Source organism: Canis lupus, chromosome 36 (genome assembly GCF_048164855.1).
Source record: "Canis lupus baileyi chromosome 36, mCanLup2.hap1, whole genome shotgun sequence".
In the NCBI taxonomy this organism is placed as follows: Eukaryota; Metazoa; Chordata; class Mammalia; order Carnivora; family Canidae; genus Canis; species Canis lupus.
The window spans coordinates 15,643,268-15,669,618 of record NC_132873.1 but is presented as its reverse complement, the minus strand read 5'-3'; the positions used below and the strand labels follow the sequence as shown (position 1 = coordinate 15,669,618).

At 41.5% G+C, this 26,351-nt stretch overlaps 1 protein-coding gene across 3 annotated transcripts; it reads right to left on the bottom strand.

The window, feature by feature from the left end:
* Positions 1–1,129: 1,129 nt before the first annotated feature.
* MDH1B (malate dehydrogenase 1B) lies at positions 1,130–26,351 on the bottom strand. Of its 3 annotated transcripts, none has more exons than XM_072813323.1 (12): positions 26,103–26,323; positions 21,748–21,860; positions 18,093–18,227; positions 17,759–17,901; positions 15,266–15,762; positions 11,598–11,739; positions 10,210–10,373; positions 7,518–7,657; positions 7,160–7,211; positions 5,486–5,566; positions 2,692–2,760; positions 1,130–1,810 (listed from the first exon to the last, which is right to left on the bottom strand). In XM_072813323.1, the coding sequence occupies exons 1-12, from the start codon at positions 26,122–26,124 to the stop codon at positions 1,770–1,772; spliced, it is 1,599 nt and encodes a 532-aa protein (XP_072669424.1). In that variant the 5' UTR covers positions 26,125–26,323; the 3' UTR covers positions 1,130–1,769. The 3 variants fall into 3 exon arrangements, with proteins under 3 accessions (XP_072669424.1, XP_072669425.1, XP_072669423.1); XM_072813324.1 differs by lacking the exon at positions 26,103–26,323 and adding an exon at positions 23,096–23,226; XM_072813322.1 differs by lacking the exon at positions 21,748–21,860 and having other exon boundaries at positions 26,103–26,351.

Here is a 26,351-nt window from a genome sequence, read left to right as displayed (position 1 = left end):
ACCAGCATTATTTTAAACAAAGAGCAAACACTAATACTCTCCTTCTGGTGTAATTCCGTATCTTATATTAATTTGGGTCAAATATGTGATATAATGTGTGACAATTAATATCAATTTGATGTGTGCTCCTATAGGAGTCTATCCTAGAGTATCCTGGTCATCCTATAATGGTTCAAACACACAACAGCTCATATTCATGCTGGAAAGAATAGCCTGCTGGGGATGGGGCTGAGTGTTTCCTATAGTGTCTTTAAAAAGGAGAAACTCTGCTTCTGTCTCTCTCTAGGTCCCTCTAGATGTCCACCTGGAGAAGCAGCTGATTATCTGAATGGTCAGGGCTTCTTTCACTGGAAAGTATATCACTGCCTTGAAAGGTGATAGATTTTCATAGTTATATTCTCTATTCCAGCTTTTCCATCTGGTTCCTGCTGATAAGTGACCGGTATACCCGATTCAAGGGGAATGGAACAGGAAGCTTTGCTTGGGGTTCTTGGTCTGAGTTTTATTTTCCAATCTAGCTTAGTTTTGCCATGAAGAAGCCGGGTGTGTTGAGGAATGACTACCACATGCGCATCTCTGTGTAGAGCATCATGTGACTTCCCATCCAGCTATTGTTCTTTGTGGTCACACTCCTTTGTGAGAGTATCACAAGGAGAGGCAGGGGAAATGGTGGGATTAGGGCACAAAACCTCACCCAAATTCCTTAACACTGACAGACATGAAGTTTTCTTTACAATAACATCAAATGAGACGCTGACTTTGGATACAAGCAAAAGTTAGTCACCGTTTTGAATCATAATGGTGCAGAAGCAATGAAGGAGCATCTGACATTTTCCTGAATTTTCAGAAAGTAATTTGTACTGTAAGAGCTATTTAAACTACAGAGAAAGCACAGATATCAGCAGTTTTTAAAGTGACTCCTGGGCTCTCAAAAGTTCCTAATTGGCATTTGTAAAGGGTTCTGTTAGCTTGAAAATATATGAGCATGTTGTTTGACTATTACTGCTTTAATAAAGACTGTAATTTTTACTTAAACCATGTAATTATATGGTAAAAATATTATGCTTTCCTTTCAAAATTCATTTATTCAGGCCACATCTGATGTCAAGAAACAGAAACCTATTCCATCTGAGCTAAAGCAAAAGTGTGATTTATTGTAAAGATAATTATCCCAAGCAAATCCAAGGAGAAAAAATACACAGCCAGACCTTATGAAGGTGCTGAACCTGACTAGCTCTGAAGACCTGACAGCAGAATTGTGTGGCCTTTTCTAGGTTACTACCTTTGCCCTCATCCAGACACCAACTTACTTGTCCATTTTTCTCAGTGAAAATGTTTTGATGGAGTGAGAGATAATCTAATTGATTCTAATCCAATCAGTTGAAGCCAAGGATGGTGAGGACAGCTGAGCAAACATGGCCACTTGTGTCTGTGACTTAGGTATGGCATGTGGGGGAAGCAGGCTCTCCTAGAAGCATGTTTAGTCAAGGATGCCATGACTGACAACTATCTTTTAATGTAGCTTAAAAAACAGCACTAAACTGTATGAGACAATGGGACAATAAGTAAATCTATGAGTCGATTCAGGTCACACAACGTGATCAAATTCACTTTTTGTGTGTGTGTGTGTGTGTGTGTGCTGCAATTGTTATTGTCTAGCATAACATTATCTAAGATGGAAGTTAACCTTTCAAACTATTCTCCCCTAAATACAGACATTCATGGGTCTCTCCATATTTATTACACTACCAAATAACTTTATAGTTGGTCTAATTTATCTGTCGCTCTTCCACAGTTTTGTCTCCAGAATCTGTAAAAGGAGAATGAAAGGTATATTAAAAATTCATTAGTAACCTATGTTTTTATTAGCTTTTCATTTGTGCACTTTCTTCTGTTTCTTGGATGCCTGTATTCAATCTGATTCAATTGAGGGAGTGTGTGTGTGAGAGGGGTTCTATCTACAAGGGACATCAAACCACAAGACCATTGTTAGATCTTTGTATACAGCAAAACTAAATTCTGGCCTCCCTCTTGACCTTAATCTATTTCTATGTGCAGTGTTGCTTGGTTCCTTTGTTTCCCATTCTGAATTTTGTCTGTAGCTACATTGTCAGTTCCATTTCTACTCGTGGCCCTGCTTCTCATCTATGTATCAATTCTAATTCCCTGTGGCTACTCTACTCCAAAGCCCATCATCTTATACATTTTCCGAATGGAAGGTACCATGCATTTGTTCATTTTACTGGACATCCAAATAAAAATGTGGAGCTGTGGGTGGATATCCTGACTGGTCAACCCCAAAGAAGTCTAGCATAACATTATCTAAGATGGAAGTTAACCTTTCAAACTATTCTTCCATAAATACAGACATTCATGGGTCTTGTTTTCTTAAAATATGACAACTAAGTTATAGACCTTGAAAAATCTGGACGTGCAGATCTATCTGTGTCAATTTCCTTACTTATTCATTCTCAGGGAAGGATTCAGTTGCCATTGACATAGCCCTGGTCATAAATGTAGGAAGGGAGGCTCCAGAAGCAACAGCAAGTAAAGCTGGGGATGTGAGATGGGGGGGGGGGGGGGGATTTGCAAAGAACTATATCTGGGGGACACTTGATCTCTTCTACCCAGCTACCCAGTTTTATTTATAGAATAAGAACAGACTAGTTAATATTTGGTTTCCCCACTTACCATTTATGAGTTCTTGACTATGTGGCTTTTCAGAGATGGTTTGTGGAATCGGATCTAAAAAATCCACTGCTATAAACAGAGAATGGATAGAATAGAGATTTTAGTATCTAAAGAACACTGATTTTTGAAGTTAGTCTCATTTTCTCCTATCCTGTTCTTTCCACTCTAAGTTTCTCTGAGTGCTTGCTCTTGGGGAGCTGCAAGGTGCCTGATCAACTTTTATATGGAGTCTTGAGAAGTGTGCTGTGTTCTTCTGACCAAAACGTCATTCTCCAGACAATGTGAGTTATGACTATTAGTGCTACAGAGATTGTTTGTGACTTGTTTGGCTTAACATTTGACATAGCTAGGTCTTTTTCCTCATCTTGCAGTAGATCAGAATACATTTTATCTTTATATTCTGAAACAAAAATTAAACACATTGGATTTAGAATATAACTAACAACCTATGAAATGTTCTACGTCAGTGTTTTTCAAACTTTGTTGACCACGACTCACAGTAGAAAATGCATTTTATATTATAGTGTACTATATGCACTTGTGTGCTTACAATGAAACAAAAAAGTTACATGAAACAGGATTTATATTTTTCTTCTATTTTCTATTCATCTTTTTCTATTCTATTCTAGTGCGTTGGGAAAAATTCTGGTCTTCTCACTCACCCTTTTCTTATTACTTTTATTGCAGTTCAAGGGGGGAAAAAAGGCAGTTCTTAAATTGATTTCATCACCCATGAATTTTTTTTTTTAGTAGCTTCCAGATCCAGCATAGAGCCCAGTGTGGGGCTCGAACTCACGACCCAGAGATCAAGAGCTGAGCTGAGATCAAGAGTTAGACACTGGGATCCCTAGGTGGCGCAGCGGTTTGGCGCCTGCCTTTGGCCTAGGGCGCGATCCTGGAGACCCAGGATCGAATCCCACATCGGGCTCCTGGTGCATGGAGCCTGCTTCTCCCTCTGCCTGTGTCTCTGCCTCTCTCTCTCTGTGACTATCATAAATAAATTAAAAAAATTAAAAAAAAAGAGTTAGACACTTAACCAACTGAGCCACCCGCTGCCTCACTCACAAAATTCTTTTACCACCCACCAAACCCACACTGTGGAAAGCACTATCAAGTGATATTTGATTCTAATGCTCATTCAACAAATAGCCCCCCAAACACCTGAAATCAGCCCTATTTTCTCTACTTTCTCTACTTTATCACCACTAACATTCTTCAGTCTATGTAAGATTATAACTTATTAGAGGATCTAAGAATCTAACATTTTAATTAACAATTTGGATCATTCTGATGCCTAAACTCTGGAATACATATTCTACAACTTGCCTTTTCTCTAATCATTCTGGAAATCATTCTGCCAGTCACCTTGGTCATGACAGATCCGACAGTTTTTTTTCTTTTTTTTCATTTCACAAAGGCCTTGGAGCCCTCAGTTCTTGCCTTGAGTATTGCTCAATACCCGCTGGGCCAACTGGAGTCTCTTAAAATATCTATTCTATCTCGGACTGAGCTCACCATGGTCCTCTGGACAGTGATTTGGGTGGCTCCATCATCCTCTAGGGGGCCAATGAGAAAGCCAGATTAATTCTCTAAGCCTGACCCCATCCATTTCATGCTTGTCTTGCCACCCATCAGACATTTTGCTGAGCTCTCAACTAATCATTCCACCAAACTAGAGATGACCTCCACCTGCCTCTTCCAGTTCAACCCATCCTTTCGGAATCCTCTGCTATAGCTCAGTTACTCTGTATATTGTCTTCTGAATACAACTTTAGACCGCCTTGAGTTCACAACTCTGGTCACACCTTGGGCACCTGAAATGCCTCCTTTGGCCATGTGTCTCCTTCTGGTGGGGCACCTTCCACAGCTTTTCTGACTCCTCCACTTGCAGGCTTCTTTTTCACTACATGACAGTAATTCTATTCATCCTTCCAGACTCAGCTTCCATGTCATTTCTACTTGAAAGCCTTTCCTAACACTCCTGTCCCTGTCAGAACACTCCCAGTGTAGTTCTATTATACCTGGGCCGCTCTCTACATACCACTTCCTTCTCAACAGGTAGCTTTTGATTGGCTTTGCTGTGTCCCATATTAGATGGGAGAGCAAGAACAACATTTGATTCATGTTCATGTCCCTAGAACCTAGTGTGGTTTCTTTCTTCCTTCCTTTTTTTATTGTGCTAAAAACATATAACATGAAATCTACCTTTTTAACTTGTTTTTCAGTGTACAGTACTAACTATGTATGCATTGTTGTATAATAGATCTCTAGAATATTTTCACCTTGTGTGACAGAAGCAGCAGTTTCTGAATAAATGACCATTTGACTACCTTTAGCCATCTTAAGTCCCAACTGGATTTGAAGATATGAGTGTCTTCTACTTCACATATTACAAGGAACTCTCTTTCACTTGTGAGTTTCTAGATTAGTTATTATATACTCTCTTTCCTTTTGGCTTATCTTGTTTTATTGAGCTTTTTAATTCACTGTGCATCTTGGCATTTACTTCTTCATATTCTCAAGGCTCCTTTCCCCACACATGTCTGTGTGGCTATAACTCTGTCATTGTGTCCCCAGTGTCTCTCACAGTGACCAGTATAGAGAAGGTGCTCAATGAACATCTGGTAATTTCCTTTAAAATTTTAAATATGATCTGATTTTTGAATATAGGATGAGGGTGATAAAAGACATAATTCCTACTTTGTGGCTAATAGATAAACAAATTCCTTTCTTTGAAATTTAGTGTTAAGCCTTGGATAAAAAGAACATTTTTTTTTTCAATTGATATACCTACCATCTGAGACTCTTTGGTTTTCCTGGTTGTTGTATGTGGTAGGTAAGGTGGTCTTTTCATATCCTTTGGCTAAGTCAGTCTCTAAAATTCAAGAAATTAAGTATTAAATTAATCAAAAGATTAAACAAACCTCATGCATGAATCATCTCATTGATATGCTGATAAGCAGAGATCTCCAAAGTGTGCAAAATTCTTATTATTTTCAATACTCTGATCTTGGAATCTCTGGAATAGTTTTTTGGGCAAGGTCTGAAGTTGACAGAGTCAAGATATATATCTCTATCTATCTATCTATCTATCTATCTATCTATCTATCTATCATCTATCTCTTGGTCTTGTTAATGAAAATAGCATAAAATCAGGTTATTCCTTTTCACAAAATCTTCTATAATGCAAGTATTATGGAAAATTTAGGACTAACAACCAGTCAAAGCAGTCAAATTTAGAATGACTGCTTTATAGCCTATTCTCAGAAAAGGAATTTGCAGCTCTATTCTGCAAAAGCAGGGAATAAAAGGGTTTCAGGGAAAACCAACTGCTCTTTGGACTTCTATGTTTGTGTCCTTGGATTCTGTGCTGCCTTTGGGCTTTATTTGCTTTTGCCCATACCTGGTGACTTGATCTCTAGGCAGAACCAGGTCTGAATTCCAAAGCCCATCCTTTGCCCTGAATGTCTCTCTCTCTCTCTTTTTTTTGGGGGGGGGGTGTCTGTCTCTCGCTGCCCACACTGCCATACTTTGACCTCACTAAACCCTCTTGTCTGGACCAAGGACAGCCTTCTGTACCCTGTCAGGTTCTTTTCACCAGTTAATTCATTCTGAGAGGCAGCAACTATTTTGATTGGGTGCAATCTATACCATACTGGTTATTAAATATTTTCAATATTTAGAAGATTAAAGAAAAGATAATAGCACTTCCTTGTAAGTTTAGGATAAGAGAAACTGGCAGTGAGAAAAATAGCTTACTACAATTTATTGTGTGTGTGTGTGTGTGTTTTAAGTGATCTAAAAGTAAAAGGAACATTGTGAGTTGGGTTGTGTTTCCAAAAAGATGTGTTGAAGTGCCAATCTCTGCTACCTGTGAATGTGGCCTTATTTGGAAATAGGGTTTTAGCAGATTTAGTCAAGTTAAGAAAGGGTCTTACCGGATTGCCATGACTGGTGTCCATTTAAGAAGAAGAAACCAGACACACAGAGAGAGAAGACCAGCATGTGAAGACAGAGGAAGAGATTGGAGGGATGCAGCCATAGCCCAGAATGCCAAACACTGCCAGTAGGAGAGGCAGGAAAGGGTACTTCCTTAGAGCCATCAGAGGGTCCATGACCCTGCCAACACTTTGATTTAGGTCGGCTAGTCTCATTTATTTACTAGAGAGTAAGTTTCTGTTGTTGAAGCCACCCCATTTGTGATCATTTGTTACGGCGGGCTTGGGACATGAATACATATGTTATACACAGTGTTTATAAGGTCTTCATGTTTTTAAGATGTGATTTCTTTAGCATTCTCTTGAAATGTTCTATTTTGAAGGACATGCTGAACTTGGCATTTTATTTTGTCAACAATTTCATTTAAAAGTGATAACATGTGCATTATAGTTATCAATATTCAATAGTGATTCAGTTTTAACAAATATTTCAATAGCAGCTCAATCAAACATCACATTGAAAATATTACCTGATTGATAGGGCTGAAAACTGACCAAATCTCCAAGTGCAATAAGTTTTTCCTGTAGAAAAATTTTATAATTAGAGAAGTAGATGACCGTGATTGCTAACTTAATCAATCTTCAATAGAAAAATAATTTGGGTCTTGATTTTTAAGTAACCAACAAATATTTTTAACATGCCAGAAATTATGTAATCTAATGAATAGTGTTCTTCTATTGATTTCTTCAAACTCTTATTGCCTCCTGATTATTTTTAGGAAGAGGATGCAAATTGAACCCACAGAAAATAAGTGTATGCCTTGGCCTAGAGGAATCAATTTATGGTCATTAGCAGAGTCAGCATTTTTGTATCTATTCAGACATTACCTGAATTAGATCACTTGTCATTCTGGTCATTATTTGTTCACTGATTTCAATATCTGTGAGATCTGTAAGAACTACCCAAGTTCCATTCTCAAATTTTACAGGCATAGAAAAGACGATCCCTTCAGGAATACCAAACTGGCCTGTAGTGAGCAAACACAAAGCAAAGCAAAACAAAAGTGCTCAGAACAATAAACTCTTCATGTTAAGCATTGTAGAAAAGGACAGAGATGGTACATGATTTTTTTTTTTTAAGATTTTATTTATTCAAGAGAGACAGAGAGAGAGGCAGAGACATAGAAGAGGGAGATGGCTCTCATAGAAGAGGGAGAGGCTCCTCTGGGGAGCCTGAGGCAGAACTCCATCCCGGGGCCCCAGGATCACAACATGAGCCAAAGGCAGATACTCAACCACTGAGCCACGCAGGTGCCACACACAGAATTTTTAGTAGTAATGGTGAACCAAATTTCTGGGAATTCCTCTCCCAGGAGGATTGAAACACTTACTCTAGAAGTATTGACTGAGCATCTCTCCAAGTTCTGGCAACTCTCTCTTCTGTGTTTCTCTCCCAAGGAAAAGCTATTGTTCCCTAGTGTTACCCCTTCAGTCTCCTCTGGCTTGGTTCAGAATCCCTGCCTCTGCCTCAGGGGCTCACACAGTCTTTCTCTTCTATTTTGTCTGGACTCCTTTTGTCTGCTCCCTGTGGCCTTTCCTTGCCTCTTTGGTAGCCCAAGGCATTTGTCCAACTGGCCTTGCGCTCTTCTAAACTCCTGTGGTGGTCCCATAGCCACAGTGGGAGGACTAGGGTGAAAGAGACAGGGGGTGGGGAAGTTGGTGATTTCCTGGCAGCTCCCAGGGCCTAGTTTGGATGTGTGCCAAATAAAAAGATTGGCAATACTTACTATTATCTACGAAACACTCAAATAAAACTCCCCCACCCCTTGTGCCTCAATCAAATGAGAAAATGATCCTTGCCATTCTAGTCATCAAAAATGGTCTTAGTAGAATAAAAATGTGAGGATAGTCAAGAAACCAGGACCTAAAGGGCCTTTCCGTAAAGGGCATGGAAGGTTCTCTGTTTAGTCTTTTTTATCTGTAAAGAGCCAGCCTATTGGGGTGCCTGGGTGGCTCAGTCAGTTAAGCTTTTGCCTCTGCCTCAGGTCATGATTCAAGGGTCCTGGATTCAACCCTGCATTACATCTGGCTCCTTGTTCAGCAGGGGGTCTGCTTCTTTCTCTCCCTCTGCTCCTCCTCCCTGCTTGTGTTCTATCTCAAATTCATCAATCAATCAATCTTAGAAAAAAAAAAAAAGAGCCAGCCTTATGGGTAGACAACATATGGTTTCAGGACATAGTGATTACATGCTCTTCACTTCTAATATTGCACTGTTTATTGGTGAACTCCTACAGAGATTAATTAAGCTGTTTACAAATAAAGATAAGGTTTAAATGCCTATTACACTAAAAGGTAACATACTGATTTGAATTCACCTTATTCATTAAAAGAGCACTCATGCACCTTACTGCAATTGAAAGAAGATTCACTGAGTATCTAACCCTAAAGTAGCAACAGGAAGACCCAGCAAAGCCCTGCTCTCGGTGTACAAACTCCAATGGAGGGGACTTATGCAATTAACTGCACCACCAATGAGGGCAGGCTGTGAGATGCTCTCTGACGGAGGAACAGATGCTATCTGTGTACAGAGGAGAGACAGATAAATCTGGACTTGGGGGATTTGGGGAGATTTCCTGGAAGAATAGGGAGGATGGTGGTTCCACTAACAATAACATAAGAAATATAAGAAGTAGCTCAAATTGGAGAGGAAGACAGTAAGTTCAGTTTGGTGTAGGTTGGTTTCAGGTGACAGCATTATGTCCAGGGGACAGCGTTTCCTAGGCTGCAGCTCAGCAGAGAGGCCGAGGTGGGAAGCTTTAGCAGTGAATGAGTTTGCCCAGGGAGAGAGTAAAACACAAAGGGAAGAGATGCATTAGATAGAACCCATAAGACACAGAATATCACCTGCTTGCTCTTTCCTATTTTCAAAAATGATAGAATTCTTCTGAAATAGTTTTTAGCAGATTAAAGCAGTAAGGTCGTAAAAATGCATATACAGTATTTGTGGCTGGGGAGCAAGCTTCCCCGTTCCCACTGGTGTGGTGCTCTATGATCTGCATCTTGATGTGCCCTTTGTATCCTGACCCTGCGCCTTTGCCCCTCTGGCTCCTGCGGGATGTTCTTCCCACACTAGTCTGCCAGGTGAACACTACTCCACCTTGAAGGCTTCCTGGAGGGTCACCTCCTCATTGAAGTCCGATCTGATTCTTCCTGCCATCTGCCAAAATCAACCTATTTCCCTTCCTCAGCGTGGATACAGTGAGAACAACTCAACAGAACTATGCAGTGTTTGTAGCTGGCGCTTCTTCACTTGGCTCTAGGTCTCCTGAAGGCAGCGGCCTGGTCTAATCCCTGTGTGGAACCCCCTGTGCATTCACATAAAACACAGCAGCATTTCTGATGGTTAACTGAGTGAGTGCATGAACAAATAAGTGAGTATGGAACTGTGGAGGTCTAGAAGGCTTATAGACCATGTAGGCAGAAGGCAGGGACACAGAAGCAGAAGCACGAAGCATACATGGAGGTTTTAAAATAATACAAGATAAACAAACAAACAAACAAACAAACAAACCAGGTTTACCTTCACTTAGTACTCCTAAAGACACGATCTCCCCCGGTGGTGAGCCATGGTACCAGTATTTCAATGTAGTAGCTATACTGTGTGCAGCTAAGATGGGTCTGAATTGTTTTCCTGTGGCGGTCAGCTTTCTAAGAGTTGCCACATATTGTCTGTTTACCCACTCACTATAAGCAGAGAAAGAAAATTTTATTTTACAAAGGAGGGAGGAATGGGAATGAAGAAGAATGTTCCTTGGGTCAATGGATCCAAGTGTAAGAAATCATCTCCAAAAAAGAGAAACATGACTTCCTGTGCACCTTCCTTCTTCAAGCTTCTTCAGTCCTGTAAAAAGTCAATCAAAGAGTAATGAAATATTGCAGAAAGGAATCCCAAAGTATCAAATGAAAAACATGATAATATAAATATGGAACACAGCAAAGTGGTCAGACTGCAAGAAGAGTTGTTCCCATTATGAAGAATTTATACTATGTAGATATTATCCTGGAACCAGTGGTATCCTTCATTCTAAAGAAAATGACATCAAAAGACACTGAATTATTCACATTGAGAACTGAGGAAATAACTAAGTTGTTATCATCTAAAGTTTAAATTCAGGGAATAGTCCAGCAGGACTAGAACAGGCGTTAGAGGGCTGACTCTGCTAAGTCAGTGTGTACAGTTCCAGGAGACACTGTCCCTACCCAGAGGTAGCACACTCCAGGAGGGTGGGCTCAAGAGTGCATCATTTTTGGGCATGGATGAAGTGCTCCTGACCTGAGGAAGGGATGAGGGAAAGGAAATGCTACAGCTGGAACGCCTCCGGGGCCAGCAAAGCTTAGGAAGATGCTTCAGAGTGGCTCCTCCTTCTCTCCCCTCCCTGGCCCTGTCATAAAGACAGTGCTGACTGCAGTGATGGGGTTCTTGGGGCTTTGCCTGTACTAAGCCATTTCATTTTCCCAGTGACCCTGTAGGGCCCATGCTGTGGGACCATTTCCACTTTGCAGGTGAAAAACTAAGGCACTGAGTGGTTAAGGAACGTTTCCACCCATTTCAATTTGGATACCTCTCTCTCTCTCTCTCTTTCTCTCTGTGTGTGTGTGTTAAATAAGACTCACTTTACATATGCTTGCTTTAGAGATAGATTTAAAGGAATATGTTAGGTACTTTAAGGATAGTCTGAAATATAAAAATTTGTAATTGCAAAATCAAATAAACTGGGCATGGGGATTGACAAGTTGCTATTCTGTATTTCTGTATCTTCAATAGAGCGCATAAACAAAGATGAGTGTGAACAATGCCAATGACAAGTTATTTTTGTACAAGGATTTCTAAGATGATTAAAGGATTATAACTACTATTATACATTTATCCAAAATTGTTAGTATACCTCACTTAAAAATACACCGTACCTATCAAAAATCAAGCTCAAAACAGGACGTGAATAGTTAGGAGGTCCCCAAATAGCACTCTCATATCTGTAAACCTTGGCTTTTCTCAGATCAATGTAGTTATTTCCACTAATATTACCCCAGATGATCACATTTTTGATGCCTGTGAAGAAAAAGAAATTTAAAGTTAACATAATAATAAGCGTTAATATAAAAAATTGTCTGCAGTCTGTTTTTTGTCTGAGAGTTTTAGGATTGATCTTTTTGCTATAAAATGATCTAAGTTTATGTTCCCCCCAAATGTATAAATGACGTGGATGATTTTCTGAATCATCAGGACTTGGCAATTCCTAATCATGCTCATATGTAGGGCATATGAGTGAATTCAAGAAATACTGAAGTTGCTACTGAAAATCATACCACTGGTGTGGTCCTAACTTAACCACTCTGCTTGCTATTAGGAGAACTTTTTGTCTGCTTCAGTGCTGACAAAAAGTTCTTAATTCTGGACTGGAATAGAAATTTGGGCAAATCCTTTAACTCCTAGATGGGTTTCGTTTCCTGTAGAAGGAGGGTGTTATAATAAGAGGACCCCCAGGAACATCTAATCAACAAATAATTAGCTTCTATGTGTGAGGCATTTTTCGGTAGAAGGACGTGTTTAGAAGGAAACACATCAACCCAAATCCTTGCAACATTCTGGGGGGTTGAGGGGAGCGAGTAAGAAAGCAACTACTATAAAAAAATAATATATACTGTGAAGGAAAATAAGAGGACAGGGGTTAGAGAGAAATAGAGATTAAAATTTAATATAGTTCTAAAACTGTGGATCTTCTAGGAATGTTGTACTTGAAGTGAAAATAAGTGATTTTATTAATTTATTTTTTTACCTTATTTATTTACTTAAAGACTTAATTCTCTTATAAGGTCATATCATTTCCTACGGTGGAGATTAAATTCTCTACTGTTGTGCATGAGGTTAAGATTGCTGTTTGGTTTCAAGTAACGGAACACCCTTCTGACTTGGCTTAACTAGGAGGAGTTCACTTTTCTCAGACAATAACAAGTTGAGGTAGGCAGTGACACTGGTGCTTGCTCAGCAGCTCAAAGATGCCATTCTCTTGGCTGCCCCTCATGGTCCTAAAATAGCTGCAGCAGCTCCAAGTATCACACTCTCACATGGTTGTGTCCAAAGGCAGGCAGTAGGGGAAATAATTTTTCTTATCAGACTTAAGGCTCTATATAGCTCTGCTAGAGAAATTTATAGTGGACATCTGCTGTTTTTCCTCCTAACACTTCTAACTACTGTTTTTCTATAACAGCATGCTGGTTTTCCTTTAAATAACTACCCTTTCTCAATTTCAGTCCATATGGTTTGGGTGGAGCTTTCCTCACCCCTTGGGTCTATCAATAGGCATGAGTCCCAGATTCCAGACTTCTGGCCACAATGATTGATTTGGAGATGGGCAAATGGCCCAAGCCTGGCCAATGAGATATTATCCTGCTACTTTTGTACATTTGAGAGAGCAAGCCCTCTTTCTACGGGAGTAAGCTAAGCTATGAATGCATGAGTCTGGAGACACCAGTGGCCACTTTGCCATTTGTACAGAGAGCCTGCCTGAGAATCTAGCCAATGCTGAGGAGAGCAGGACCAAGCCATAGGTCAAGAGAGAGCACAAGCCAGTCCTGACATCGTTGTCTGAGCCCCAGCATCCATCTATGCCTGGAAAAAAGCTCTCTTTGATTTCAGTCGCTTTGAGTGGACTTTCTGTCATTTGCAACAGAAAGAGTTCTAACCAAGCCAATACGCATGGTCTGAGAAGCAGGGCTCTGCATGAACTGAACTCAAGGGATATCCTGAAAAGGTCCTCTACCCTCTTGGCATCTGGACTGTTCCCTGAACGATTCTCCTTGATGGTTTCAGGTGCCTTTGCTTAGCTGTCTTTGTTGGTGTGAAGTTTCTCGTTGCTACTCTGTTGACAGTTTCGGTTGACTGCTGTCCCTCTAATGTCTCTCTCTCTCCTTTACCCAACCTATCTCAATTTCTCTTTCTTCTGCTTCTCATATGCTTATTGGCTTTGGGTACAGGAGAGCTTACAATTTGTGGCACCAGCAGACCCACATGAGAGCAGCTTTCTGGTTGAAAGCCCTCACCTTGTTTTGTTTTGTTTTTTTAAAGATTTTATTTATTTATTCATGAGAGACACAGAGAGAGATGCAGAGGGAGAAGCAGGTTCCCCTCAGGGAGCCCAATATGGGACTCGATCCCAGGACCCCGGGATCACGATCTGAGCCAAAGGCAGACGCTCAACCACGGAGCCACCCAGGTGACCACCTCTGTCTTGTTTTAAACTTCATAACACTGCCTCTTCTTGGCACTTTGCTCAGTTTATTGGAAATCTTTTGTATAAAGCAGTGTCTACATATCTGTATGCAAGGTTGGCAAACAGATAAAAGGATCAGAAAATGTTTTCCTTTCCTACTGAATAATTTTATAGCAATTTGGCTAAGGTAATTACTGAAGTTGGGGTGAGGCACTTAAGATTTGTATGCAGGAGTACCAGACATGATGCCTCTAGGGCTTCACTGTAAAGAAATGGGTGATACGGCTCTTGCTCTAAGTGTTAGGGGCTCACCGAAGCCCTTTATAGCTCCACTTTACAGCATGCTAGGCTCACATTTCATTGTCTCCCCATTGTCTTGAGGGAACGCCATGAACCAACCTGTGTTCTCAATGGGCTTTGTTGCACCTCCTCCATCTAAAGGTACCGACAGCTAAAACGTGTCAAAGATGATAAATAGTTTTAAATATAGCACTCTCCTTTTAAATACAACAATCCATTTTCTGATCCTCATGTGCCTCAGATGTCTTCTCGTTCAAAGACTAATTTCGGGGCAGAAGCCAATCAGATATCACAATCCCATGGACAAGTTTAATACCCTTGTAAATGTTTACTGGGCACCGGGCACTTTTCTAAGCACTTTCAAAATAGTATTTCTTTGAATCTTCATGCCAGGGCTAGGAGGTAAGTGCTATTAACATCCTCATTTTACAGGAGGAAACGGAAGCACAGCAAGGTTAGGTGATTGCCCCAGTCACATGGGTGGGGAAGTGGGGTGGAGCCACTTAAACACACCCCTGATGACTTTTTTTTTAATAAAAGAAGTGATTACCTTAGTTGACTATCATTATGGAAAATTGAAATATTAGGTTTCAAATTATAACTTGAAATACAGAAATCTTATTAAACATTTGTTTATTCATTTTTAAAGTGATGGACAAAGTTAGCCAGTCATGAAAAACAGTAAGAAAAAGATGTTCAGGGTAGCCCCGGTGGCCCAGGGGTTTAGCACCACCTTCAGCCCAGGGCCTTATCCTGGAGACTGGGGATCGAGTCCCACATTGGGTTCCCTGCAGGGAGCCTGCTTTTTCCTCTGCCTGTGTCTCTGCCTCTCTCTCTGTGTGTGTGTGTGTGTGTCTCTCATGAATAAATAAAATAAAATCTTTAAAATAAAAAAAAAAAAAGATGTTCACATGGTAGTCAAATCACACAATAAGAAGTTCTTTATATCTGCTTCATACTTTCTATTCCAGGCATCTGGAATAATCCTAAAGGTCGTGGTGTTTTTCCTAGCTGCTTTGAAATCATGTTGTTTAAAAACAGAAACAGAAACAGAAGCTCACTCACACGAGGGGGTTGTTCTCAGTTTTCTGGCCAGCACAGCTTTGGCTTGGCCTTCCACGCCCAGTGCCACAGCGACGATGTTGTGTGCCAGGTTTGGGGCGTATCTCATAAGCAAAACCGTTTTTAGATTCACAAACGTTTTTCCTCCCACAATAACTCTAACAGAATTGTGAGCATTTTTCTCGATCAGGTATCCATAGAGTCTACACAGAGGCAGCCTGCTTCGGATGCAGCCTTCTAGAGTGTACACCTCCTGGTCGGTGCTGTCATCCAGGATGATGACCACGTGGGCCTGGCGGAAGGCGTCCTCCACTCGGGTGCAGATGGAGATGCTCTGGAGCAAGGGTGCCACCAGGTCCTGAGTCTCTGCCACAACACTGCGGAGATTTTCTTCTGCCTCCTTATTGTCAAATAGATTTAGGCTGATTTCTGTGTGCATCCCAAACACTTCGCCACTTGTCAAGATGGGAATTAGGTTGTAGCAGGCAGGAACAGAGGCACTAGTAAAAATGCAAAGCCAGATTATGAATGGTTAAATCTTTTGTTCCTGGCAAGCCTTTATTCTTAATAGATATTTCTGTGTGTGCATTAATAGGGTGATCTAATATCTCAAATAGGCATAACAGCTGCATAGATTTTTTAAGGTGAGAGAGCAAAAATTGAGAGAAAAAATTCTTACTACTCATCCCTTGCTCTGGCCATCTGAAAACAATCCCAAAATAAGACATGTACCTGCTTAAATGACTTTTTCCAATAAGATAGAATATGCAGAAAGCAAAATTCAAAAGAATGGTGTCATATTACTCTAATTACCTGTTTACACTTTCTTTTAAAAAGGTAAAGAAGTAACAAGTTTTATTTAACCATAGCGCTTTTCTACTTTATACCCTCACCTACAAAGTAATGACATTTTTTGGGAAAGGATTATCTTCTCTAAATCCTTGCAAAGAATCCTGAGAGCAGCATGGGTTAGGTATTATGTACCTATACCCACAATTTGGCAAGTACCTGGGTACTTTATAGCTTGGCTACCAATCAAGAGAGGTAAGACCCTGATGGGAGCTTGGAAATGCATCTGGGCAGTTTCGATTTTCACAGTGTGTTTGGGGAGGGGTTCAAAGATGGTTTTGACAGTATCTGTACCATTTTAATCCTTTAAAAAATATCTAAGGGAGAGATCATATTTATTAAATCTGGGTGTGAAGTTCATACTTATGCTTATTATGTCATTCTTAATTCTTTTTTGAATTGAAATATTTCATAACAAATAATCTTCCAAAGGAGCATGTATATTAGGACACGTGCATGCGTAGTAAGAAAGAAGGGCAGTGTGAGAGACACAGTGAGGGCTGGGGAGGGAGAGATGGAGCAAGAAGAATAGGAAGAGACACACAGAGAGAGATGAGATGGAATGCAGAGACAGACAAAGGGTGTGAACAAAGACTGCTGTGCCCAACACTGAACTCAGTGAGGAGTGAGAGAGGAGGAAAAGTAAAGAGCAAAACTGAGGTACCGTATAAACCCCAATGGGTCTTTTTTCTTCTTTTTATAAGTTTTCATTACCAAGGAGGTATCCACTTCAAAGATGGCTGTCTGGAATAAACACACTGCCAACCACACTGCTAAAGAGCCAGGAGCCTTCCCCACACTGAAGCTTGGGTGTTTTAGAGATCTCTGAGGTCAATAACTGGCTGTCTGGGCCACTTCTTTTTTTCTCTTTCCAAGCTTTACATTTCCACTCTTAGGTTTTAAATTCAGCAGTAGAGGGTGAGCCCACAAAACCCAAGACCCCCACTCTCAACCCCAATAAAAGCAGAGCCCTAGGCCCACGTGTGCTCACATGTTCTCTCTCTCTTCCCACCGGTGACTTCATTGTGTGGCTTCAGGGGTGCTGTGTAATTTCCAGGATGTGTAAGTAACAGACCCCCTTTCCCCATGTTTCCTGATGGTTATTGCTGAGGGTGTCTTGTAATTGTAATAAGAACCACAGGCTGGTCCAGCCACAACATTGGTCATTGAGGTGGGCACACAACATGAGGTTACAGAGGAAGAGCTAAGGTCAGCTGTAGCAGGTGGGAGAGAGCAGGAGGGTAGCAGTGAGACTGGAGTGGGAAGAGGAGAAAAAAAGGGAGAGAATGGGAAGGAAGGGTGGCAAGGCAAAGAGTAAGAAGGCCAGCAGCAGACAACATGAGAGACACAGAATGAGGGGATAAGAGATGCAGACAGGGTTACCAAAGTAATGATATTTGCAATACAGTTGCTCTTAGATTTCACACATGTGTGTGCATACATACACCCATAATCTAAAACTTAAACATGAAGCTATATTGGGGGATATATATGTACAGATACATGTATCCACACATGTACATATATATGCATGTGAATCTCAAACTTGACATTCAGCTGTTCTTTCATCATGGACTTAACCCCACATTGTTATCCTTTCCAAATGGAACACCCAATCTCATGAATCCTGGAGTTCAGCTGTCCTACCTGGTGATCCAGACCTGCAAAGGGTTGATGAGGTCTTTCCTGGCTTCTTCCTCCAGTTCTTTTTCTATATGTGTCTCCAGGTTTTCTTGAGCAATTATCTTCATCAGCTCAGTAGTCATGCTAGAGGTGACACCATGGTAAAGCTAAATATTAGGAAAGAAAAAGTCAACACTGAGAATAATCAGCTGACAAGGATTATAATGGGAAGTTCTTGTTGAAAGCCAGAATAGAATAAAAAGAAAGCTAGGAGAATACTTTGGAATGCAAGACAGTTGAAGAACAACGTAAGAGAATGGTAATGTTTTGAGCAGAAAAACCAACTTAATCCACATACCTGGGCGTATTCCAGGAACTCGTTATATCCTCCCAAAAGCAACCCCTCTCCTCCACGGTCCAACAGCTCTCTCCAGATGATGGGGGAGTTTTTGTGACTCCACTTATTCTTTTCACACAGATCTTTTAACCACTCCTATTGAATGATATTCCAAGATAAGTCATCCATTGAATCTCTCTCAGAATTCAGTTCGATACTTCAGAATTCAGACATGAATTAGCTTGTTTGTTTTTTTTACTACCACTGAGTATACATAATAAAATTTAGATATCTTTACACTGTAAAATGTAAATAGAGAAAATAGTGGTGAGTTAAGTAACAAATTAATCAAATACGAAAGACTAGTCTTCAAATTTGCTGACCAAATAAAGGTACTGAAAGTTGCTCTCTTTGCCAAGGAGACCGGGAATCCAAGTGGTCAACTTGAAAGAGAAGCTGAATTTTCCAACTCATCTGATTTCAAAAAAATTCAACTGGTTCTTCCCTTGCCTTTATATATTTCCAGTCTTAGGGCCACATAAATTTGATATTGCTTTCCAAAGATGTGGGTATAGTTTATCATTCAGACTGAATTAATGAGCTAAAAGTTATCTGTGGGTTTCTAATAATACTCATCAGAGAAAGTTTAAATCATCATTATCTGGTTTGTGTGGCCCAGGCCTTCCAATGAAAAGAGCTGAATAGAGACAAAAGCAACATTCTTGTAAATTAAGTACAGGCCAGAATTCTTATCATTGGAGGCATGTGAAATGAAGTTTCCTTACACATAAAATCTTAGAAACCAATTTCTCTTCATGATGTTAAAGATCTCTCTGCCTTTATCTTTCCTTGAAGTAAATGCTATTGTAAGGATTCCAGCATGGTCCCCCTGGTCATTACATAGCCTGACCAGTGAAGTGCCAGGCCCCTGGAGAAAGGACCTTCAGCACCAAGTGGGGCATGTCGATGTCTTGGTAGGAGCTGGGGGCATATGTATGGGGCTGGAATGTGAGGGTGCAGAATCAAGAGTGGACCGTCAAGTTGGACAAGGGAAAATTTATCAATATAAATCACTCTCCCGCAACTCAAGGGTACATATCCTGGCAAGAACCTCAGAAGACAGAGGTAACATGTTGCTAGGATGGCTCTTCAAAGCTTGGAGAAGGTGATGGTTCATGTGAAATGAAACAAATACCAGAATGTCCATGGAAAATGATGGAAGAAGGAATCAAAACGCTTAGAAAAATGAGTATGCTGGAGTGGCTATGCTACTATGGAAGGCTGGAAACCTACTAGTCCATTATGTTTTCCACAAGCGCCCAGAGGACACTCCATTCATCAAAATGGTAAGGACTGTACTGGTGATAGGTTCTCAGCATCCTGAGATGCTGTACTGGTGCATCCTCAGCATCCTGAGATGCTGTACTGGACTGTACTGGTGATAGGTTCTCAGCATCCTGAGAAGCCTGGTGTGGCTGACCATGCTAGGCCATGGCTATTAAAGAACATTCTGTCATAGAGCTAGACTCCCTGATGGAATCAGTGTTGACAGAATCCTGAAATAAAAGAGGCCGGGGGTGGGGGCAGTGCCCACTAGAGAACATCTATTTTGATAAGAGCACAAAACAACCCAGCAGATAAGGTAACTTAGCTGAAGGCACAATGGGCTTACAAAAGAGACAGAGGTGATGCTACAGCCCTAGAAAACAAGCCACTACTCACCAAAGCTGATTGAGCCATTGTTGCTGCTGCATGTCCAATGTGCTGGCAGCAAAGACCAACACTCACCCCTTGATAATGGCACTATCCCTCAAAGATGTTAACCAGCCTCTCAGTGGCAATTTGATAACACTGCACCCCCTCCATCCTAGAAAGGGCAGTGATTCATCTTGGCTAGAATCAACATATACTCTGGGTAAAGAAATGCCTTTTCTGCTTGTAGGGCTTTGGCCAGTACCCTGCCCAAGAGCTTATAAAATGTTCAACCCAGCAATATGGGATTCTGCATAACATCACTTTGAACCACTTTGGAGTAAAGCATGTGTGGAATTGGACAAGTCACCATGGGATGCACTGGCCCTATCATATATCATGTCACCTAGCAGCCTGATAGATAGGACAGTCCACTGAAGGTGCTTGGGTTGCTATATTGTAAGGATAAAGCACTGTCTTTCAGGATGCAAAACATACTATGAACCAATAGAGTGCTTTTCCCCACTAGGTGCAATACATGAATCCAGGAACCAACAGATGGAGTTAAGAGTGATCTCATTTACCATCTCTCCCAGTGACCCACTTGGAGAATTTGTGCTTCCCCAAGTCCATTTAACTCTGGATTCTATGTGTCTGGAGGTTCTAAATTCCAGAAGTGCAAGAGTGTTTCTATTAGGAAGAGTTCCATTAAACTTTAAGCTATGGCTACTGCTTGGTCACTTTTAGCCCCCGTGCTAAGAGTCAAAGAAAGGAGTTACCATCCTGGAAGGAGTAACTGCCCTGTTGATCAGGGGTATGTGGGCAGGAAAGAATATTTGGTATCTGGGTGATCCACTGGGGCATTGTTGGTACTGCCATGCTCAATTTTGACAGCAACTGTACATGTGCTGCAGTCACATCCTGACAAGGGAGTGGAGACAAGGACTCAGACCTCTAAAGATACAGGTCTAGGTCATCATGTCTCATAAATCACCTAGACCAGCAGAGGGTGAACAGGATGGACATCAGATCATAGCCAAGAAAGGTGATGTGTGTCAGTTACAGCCCTAAAATGATACGCATTAGAAACTATCGTCTTTTTGATTGGCCATACTCTTGTAAAGTTTCCTCAGGGAAAGATGCCAACCAGAGCCCCATAATTGGGGCTCCTGGATGGTATGAACTTATATGGAGCACACAGATTCATATCATCTGGTGAATTGTAGCAGATCCTGTTATATGTCGTTCAGATTCCCCCTTCATGACCAAGACACTCATTCCCTGGGCCACCAGGTGTACTGGCTGCTGATAGCTCAGTGCTGAGTCTCTCTCTCCAGGAACCGACCTCATAGAAGTTCTCTTGCCCAGAGTTAAGTCCCCTGTCCAAGGTAGCCTGCATCCAAGGACTATTAGTTGTACAAGTACAAGAGCCCTTTGCCTGTATTTGGGGTATCTCTCCAGGGCCACCACAGCTTCAGAGGTCAGGGCTGGCTGAGCAGCATGGTGGTTCATCTTCGCCCGTTGCACAACACTGCTATCCTCATTCTTTCCCAGAGCATTGTTCTCAAGAGCACCCTCAGTAAAGGAATCTCCTTCCCCCAAACCTCTGTCTGTTTGTGGGGAAACGCAGTTCCAAAGAAGGGTATTTTGAATAAGAAAGTGCCTTGTGTTGTTAAAAATAAAATGAAGGAGAATGAAAAGTTAAGAAGGATAACATAGATAACCTGGATTCTTGGGAGAAAAAAACAGCTAAATTTATTCTACTGATTGGTTAGGACCTCATTTGTTTTATTAGGTACAAGGAAGAAAAAACATATAATGTTCTGAGACTGCTAAGTAAGAATTAATTTTATTAGTGTTAAAATGTCAGTAGTACATGAACATTCATTATTAGAAGCCCATCTGATACATTGGTTAATATTTCATTAAATTAGACCACAGTTTTGTGAGTGTGTGAGTTTAACAAACAATAAAAGTTTCTTACCTCCCAAACATGAGGATGTTGTGTAATTTTATGTATGTGAAAATCAGGAAGATTCTTTTGTAAGTAGTCTGCTAGAAGTTCTGCTTTGGCATAATATGGGCAATCTGCTCTACCTAAAAGAGTTCAAATTTGTAATATTTTTTGATATCATACAGAAATTATGTAGTTACAAGTATTTGTCATATAATAACAGAAACATACAGTTTTATTTTATAATATAGAATTATCATATGCACTGCCACCATATAAACTTCTGATTTTTATAACAGTAGCAAAAATAAAATTATTTCATAGGAGGTGAGAATCTTAATGTGGAAAGAAGCAAAGTCTATAGGATATTTACTCTCCTCCAGTATTGTGCTAGACCTCACTTTCTCTAAGGGGCTGTCATGCTACTAACTGAGCATGAACTACTAGGAATGAACTGACTACTCATTAGTAGCCACTAAAAGGCAAAATGTGAAGGGAGGAGTGGTGGTAAAATCACATGTAGATTTGATATGTGCTGCTGGGAATGATACTAGTGAAGCTGAGGGAGAGAGAAGAATCTGGGATAACTTCTATTTTCTGGCTTGGGTAAATGATCCTGCACTTACTAAAAAGAAACCACACATAAGACATTTAACTACAGACAAGTGCAGTTGGAAGTACGTGCAGTGTGTCTAAGTGGATACGACCCACAGGTGGCTGTTCCTGTAGGTCTGAAGTGCAGGCCCTGTGTAAGGGCTTAAGATACAGACTTTGTAGCCTCAACACCCAGGAAGTTAAAACCACCAGAGTAGATGGATTGGGCGTCTGATGGAGTAGGAGGGCCAGGGGCCGAGGGCAGAGCATCTTCTGCAACAATCTTCCCCAGTTACTCCCAACCAAGAGATCTTAACTCATGGCAACTTCTAAGACATCAACCATCTCAACCACTCCCTGTTAGCCTCTCTGTTTAGTTCAAATCCATGGTTCATGATTCAAACCACACTCTGTGGCTCACGTTTTAAATTGTCTTGCCCCACTATGCCTCTGGCAAATCGGCCTGGTAAAAAGCCTCACCCTGGATGAACTGTTTGTTACCTGCCTTTTTTGTTTCTGGGTTCCATCTACTAGGCACCCCTGGAGAAACATGTTAGAAGCAAGCAGAGGGGCACCCTTATAAATTCATGGTCTCTAGCCTCAACTGGACTTCAACTCTGCCTGGAGATCCTTCCATTTTCCTTATCAGCATTCTCTTCTGTTCTCCACAATTACTGTTCCAAATATGACCATTTCCCGCAAACCTCTTCCTTCTCTTCGTTTTCCCACACTGCCAGTAGAGATAACCTTGCTTTTTACTTTACAAAAACAAAAACAGGGGCACCTGGGTGGCTCAGTAGTTGAGCATCTCCCTTTGGCTCAGTTCGTGTTCCTGGGGTCCTGGGATCGAGTTCCGCATCGGGCTCCCTGCAAGGCGCCAGCTTCACCTTCTGCCTATGTCTCTGGCTCCCTCTCTGTGTCTCTCATGAATAAATAAAATCTTAAAAAAGAAAACCCAAATCATACAAAATGGCATCATCTGGGAAATCCCCTAATCCCTACCATCATACTTACAGGCTTTCTGCATCGGGATTCATCCTTTCCTTTTTTTTCTCCTATTCATGGAAGACAGCTCCTACCTCCTGTCCAGCTCTAATCTCACCACTTATGCTCTGAACACCACCCTCTCCCTCCTCAGAACTGCCACCAACTCTGCTTCATTGGTTAACCTCTCTTTCAGCATCTTATCTCTGTTCTTAATGGTCCTTTTCCATCCTATTTAAATATAGCCAAGTTATATTTGTTTCTCCTGTCTTGAGAAACAAAAACCTATGTCCCTCTCTAGCTGTTGCATTCTACTTGTATTTTTCTATTATAACTTCTTAAAAGAGTTCTCTACACTTGCCATCCCCAGTTCTTCACTTCCATTTATTTCCCATCCCACTGCAAACTGGCTTTAACCATAATTCTCTATCAAGGACCTCCAAGTCTTTACACTCAGTGTATACATTTTGATCCTTTTCTTGTAGATATTTTCTTGTTGGCACTTGCCCTCTTCTGTCCTTCTGAAACACTGACTAGGATGGGGTCATTTTTCAGGTTTTTGTCCTACTTCTCTGGCCATTCTGACTTTACTTCGTAGGTTCTTATTCCTTTATCAATCCACTAAATGTTAGTATTCTTCAAGGCATCTTCATACTCTATGCATTCTTCCTGGATAATCTCCTCCACTCCCTTGGTTTCAAGTAGCAATCTGCACATCCGGTTCAGAACTATGGTCTTATCTAGATGTTTATGCCTTCCTGCATTTTTCCATTTCCCTCTGAATGTCTCATAGACACTCAGCGCGTCTAAGACAATTTTGCCACAACTCCCCCACTGAATCTGCTCCTTCTCTTTTGTTCTTTATGTTCATCTATGCAGAGATGAGAATTGAGAGTATCCACAGTATTAAGCCTACTTTTCCACTTTTTTTTTTTTCAGTGACTCGTCATCTACCCATTTTTCCAAACCACTGTTTGGAAATGACTTTAACTTTTTCTTCTCCTTTGCCTTCCTCCACCCAATTAGACATCTAGCTCTATGAATTATGCCCCCCTAATATCTCTCCCGCCCACTCACTTCCATTTCCATTGCCTGCCATCCTAGGCTAAGCCACCGCCACCTCCTTCTTGGACTATTGCACCTAACTGAGGTCTTGGGATCTACTCTTTCTATTCTCATAGAGAATATCATTAGAATAAAACGTAAATTTGATTATGTGTCTCCTTCCAAAAGCCTTCCATGTATTTTGGATAAAATTTTAAATACTGACCATGGCTCATAAGAATATATATCTAATTCTGGCTCAGTGTATGATACTCTCTTTCTTGTACCCTTTGCTACAATCCTACTAAATCTATTTCCATTTTCTGTTTATTGTGCATTCTCAATCTTTACCAAACTAGCTTTCCTCATTCCAACCCCAGTCCTATCATCTCTGCATTAATTACTCTTTTCTTTCCTACTTTCTTTCAGCTTGGTAACTCTCTATTTAAAGATCTCTGCTTTAAAAAACCACTCCCTCTGGGAAGCCTCACTCAAGGCTCCTGCCACTGCTCCTACAGAACCCACCCTGCCTCTGGCACACATGCAACATTCTTTGCAAGTTCACTGCCTTCTCAGCATATAGTCAGTAAGTACTCAAAAATGTTCTTCTGGATGAATAAAGAAGCAAAGGAGGGATCCCTGGGTGGCTCAGCGGTTTAGCGCCGCCTTCAGCCCAGGGCCTGATCCTGGAGACCCAGGGTGGAGTCCCGCGTCCGGCTCCCTGCATGGAGCCTGCTTCTCCCTCTGCCTGTGTCTCTGCCTCTCTCTCTGTCTGTCTCTATGTCTCTCATGAAATCTTTAAAAAAGAAGAAGAAGGAGAAGGAGAAGGAGAAGGAAAAGGAGAAGCAGCAGCAACGGAAATAGACTTCCAGGCAAATGGGAAATGTCAATTGTGTTAATACATCCGAAAGTTCAAATAAGGATGAACAGCTTCTGTAAAAGTCTTTGGTGACTTTGGTGAAGGCCATTCCTGAAAGGAGGCCGAATTAGAAGGCAGACGGAGTCCAAGAAGGGCCTGAAGATACAAAAGCCGCCTACTCTTTCAGGAAACTTGCTGAGAAGCGTTGGGGGCAAGGACAATAATAGCCTGTTGCTTTTACTAAGACCCTTTAGTGACATTCTGGATGTCAGGGCCCATTTTCAATCCTTCTCCTCCGTTGCTGACAAGGGTGGGCTTCCTAAATGCAAACCCGTTAAGGATGCTCTCCTGCTTAAAACATTCTTAGGACGCCTCACTGCTCCCAGTTCAAACACCTTTGTCGGGCGCACTTCAGGTGCAAGGATCTGGTTGCTTCTCCCATTGTAGCCCCAGGTCCATATCTTCCTCCATATCTAGTTCCTCCATTAGGCCACGAGACTTCCAGCCTCTGTGCCTTAATCTGGAATGGCCTCCCTATCCCAAACCTTCACAAATCAGCTCCTGCAACACCTCCCAGAGCCCTGCGCACATCTCCCTCAGTCCATTAATTAGGGCGGATCAAAATTACTTGTTTACGTGCTTCTGTATTCCGTGACACTGAAAGGTCTCGAAGGCCCGGGTGTATCCTTTCCCCCACTCTCTCCCCAGCGTCGGGGTGCTTTGCACAGGACCTTGCTCAATAAACATCTTTGAATGGATGCATAAGAAGCCTGGGGTGGTCCGTATAAGGGGCTGGAATTGCTAGAACAAAAGGCAGTTACGAAGATCACCGCCCAGCGTCCACAGGAGGCGAGTAGTCGTCGCTGTTTCGAGCGATCTGCGGGAGGACGTGGGGCTCACTCACCCGCAAGCACGAACTTGGCCATGTTAAAGCCTCCCCTCCGGCAGGAATCGCGGCGGGGCGGTTTCCTGGCAACCACGGCGTGGCGCAGGCGCACTGTGAACTGAGCGCGGGGTCCGGGGTCCCGGACGGAGAGCTTAGGTCTTGGGGAACACGATGACACACTATCTTGAAAAGCTTTATGCGCTCCCCTGTCCCCCCCATCCCTGAACCCAAGGAAACCAGTTGTTCTCTTCGGTAGGCTTTCCTTTT

Excerpts from the sequence above, each read along its gene's own strand:
- MDH1B (XM_072813322.1), bottom strand. The coding sequence starts at position 26,303 with ATGGGGGGGACAGGGGAGCGCATAAAGCTTTTCAAGATAGTGTGTCAT. Across the intron at positions 18,228-26,102 it reads GGCCAAGTTCGTGCTTGCGG|GAGTGGTTAAAAGATCTGTG; the intron begins GTGAGTGAGCCC and ends ATCATTCAATAG. Across the intron at positions 17,902-18,092 it reads AGTTCCTGGAATACGCCCAG|CTTTACCATGGTGTCACCTC; the intron begins GTATGTGGATTA and ends CCTAATATTTAG.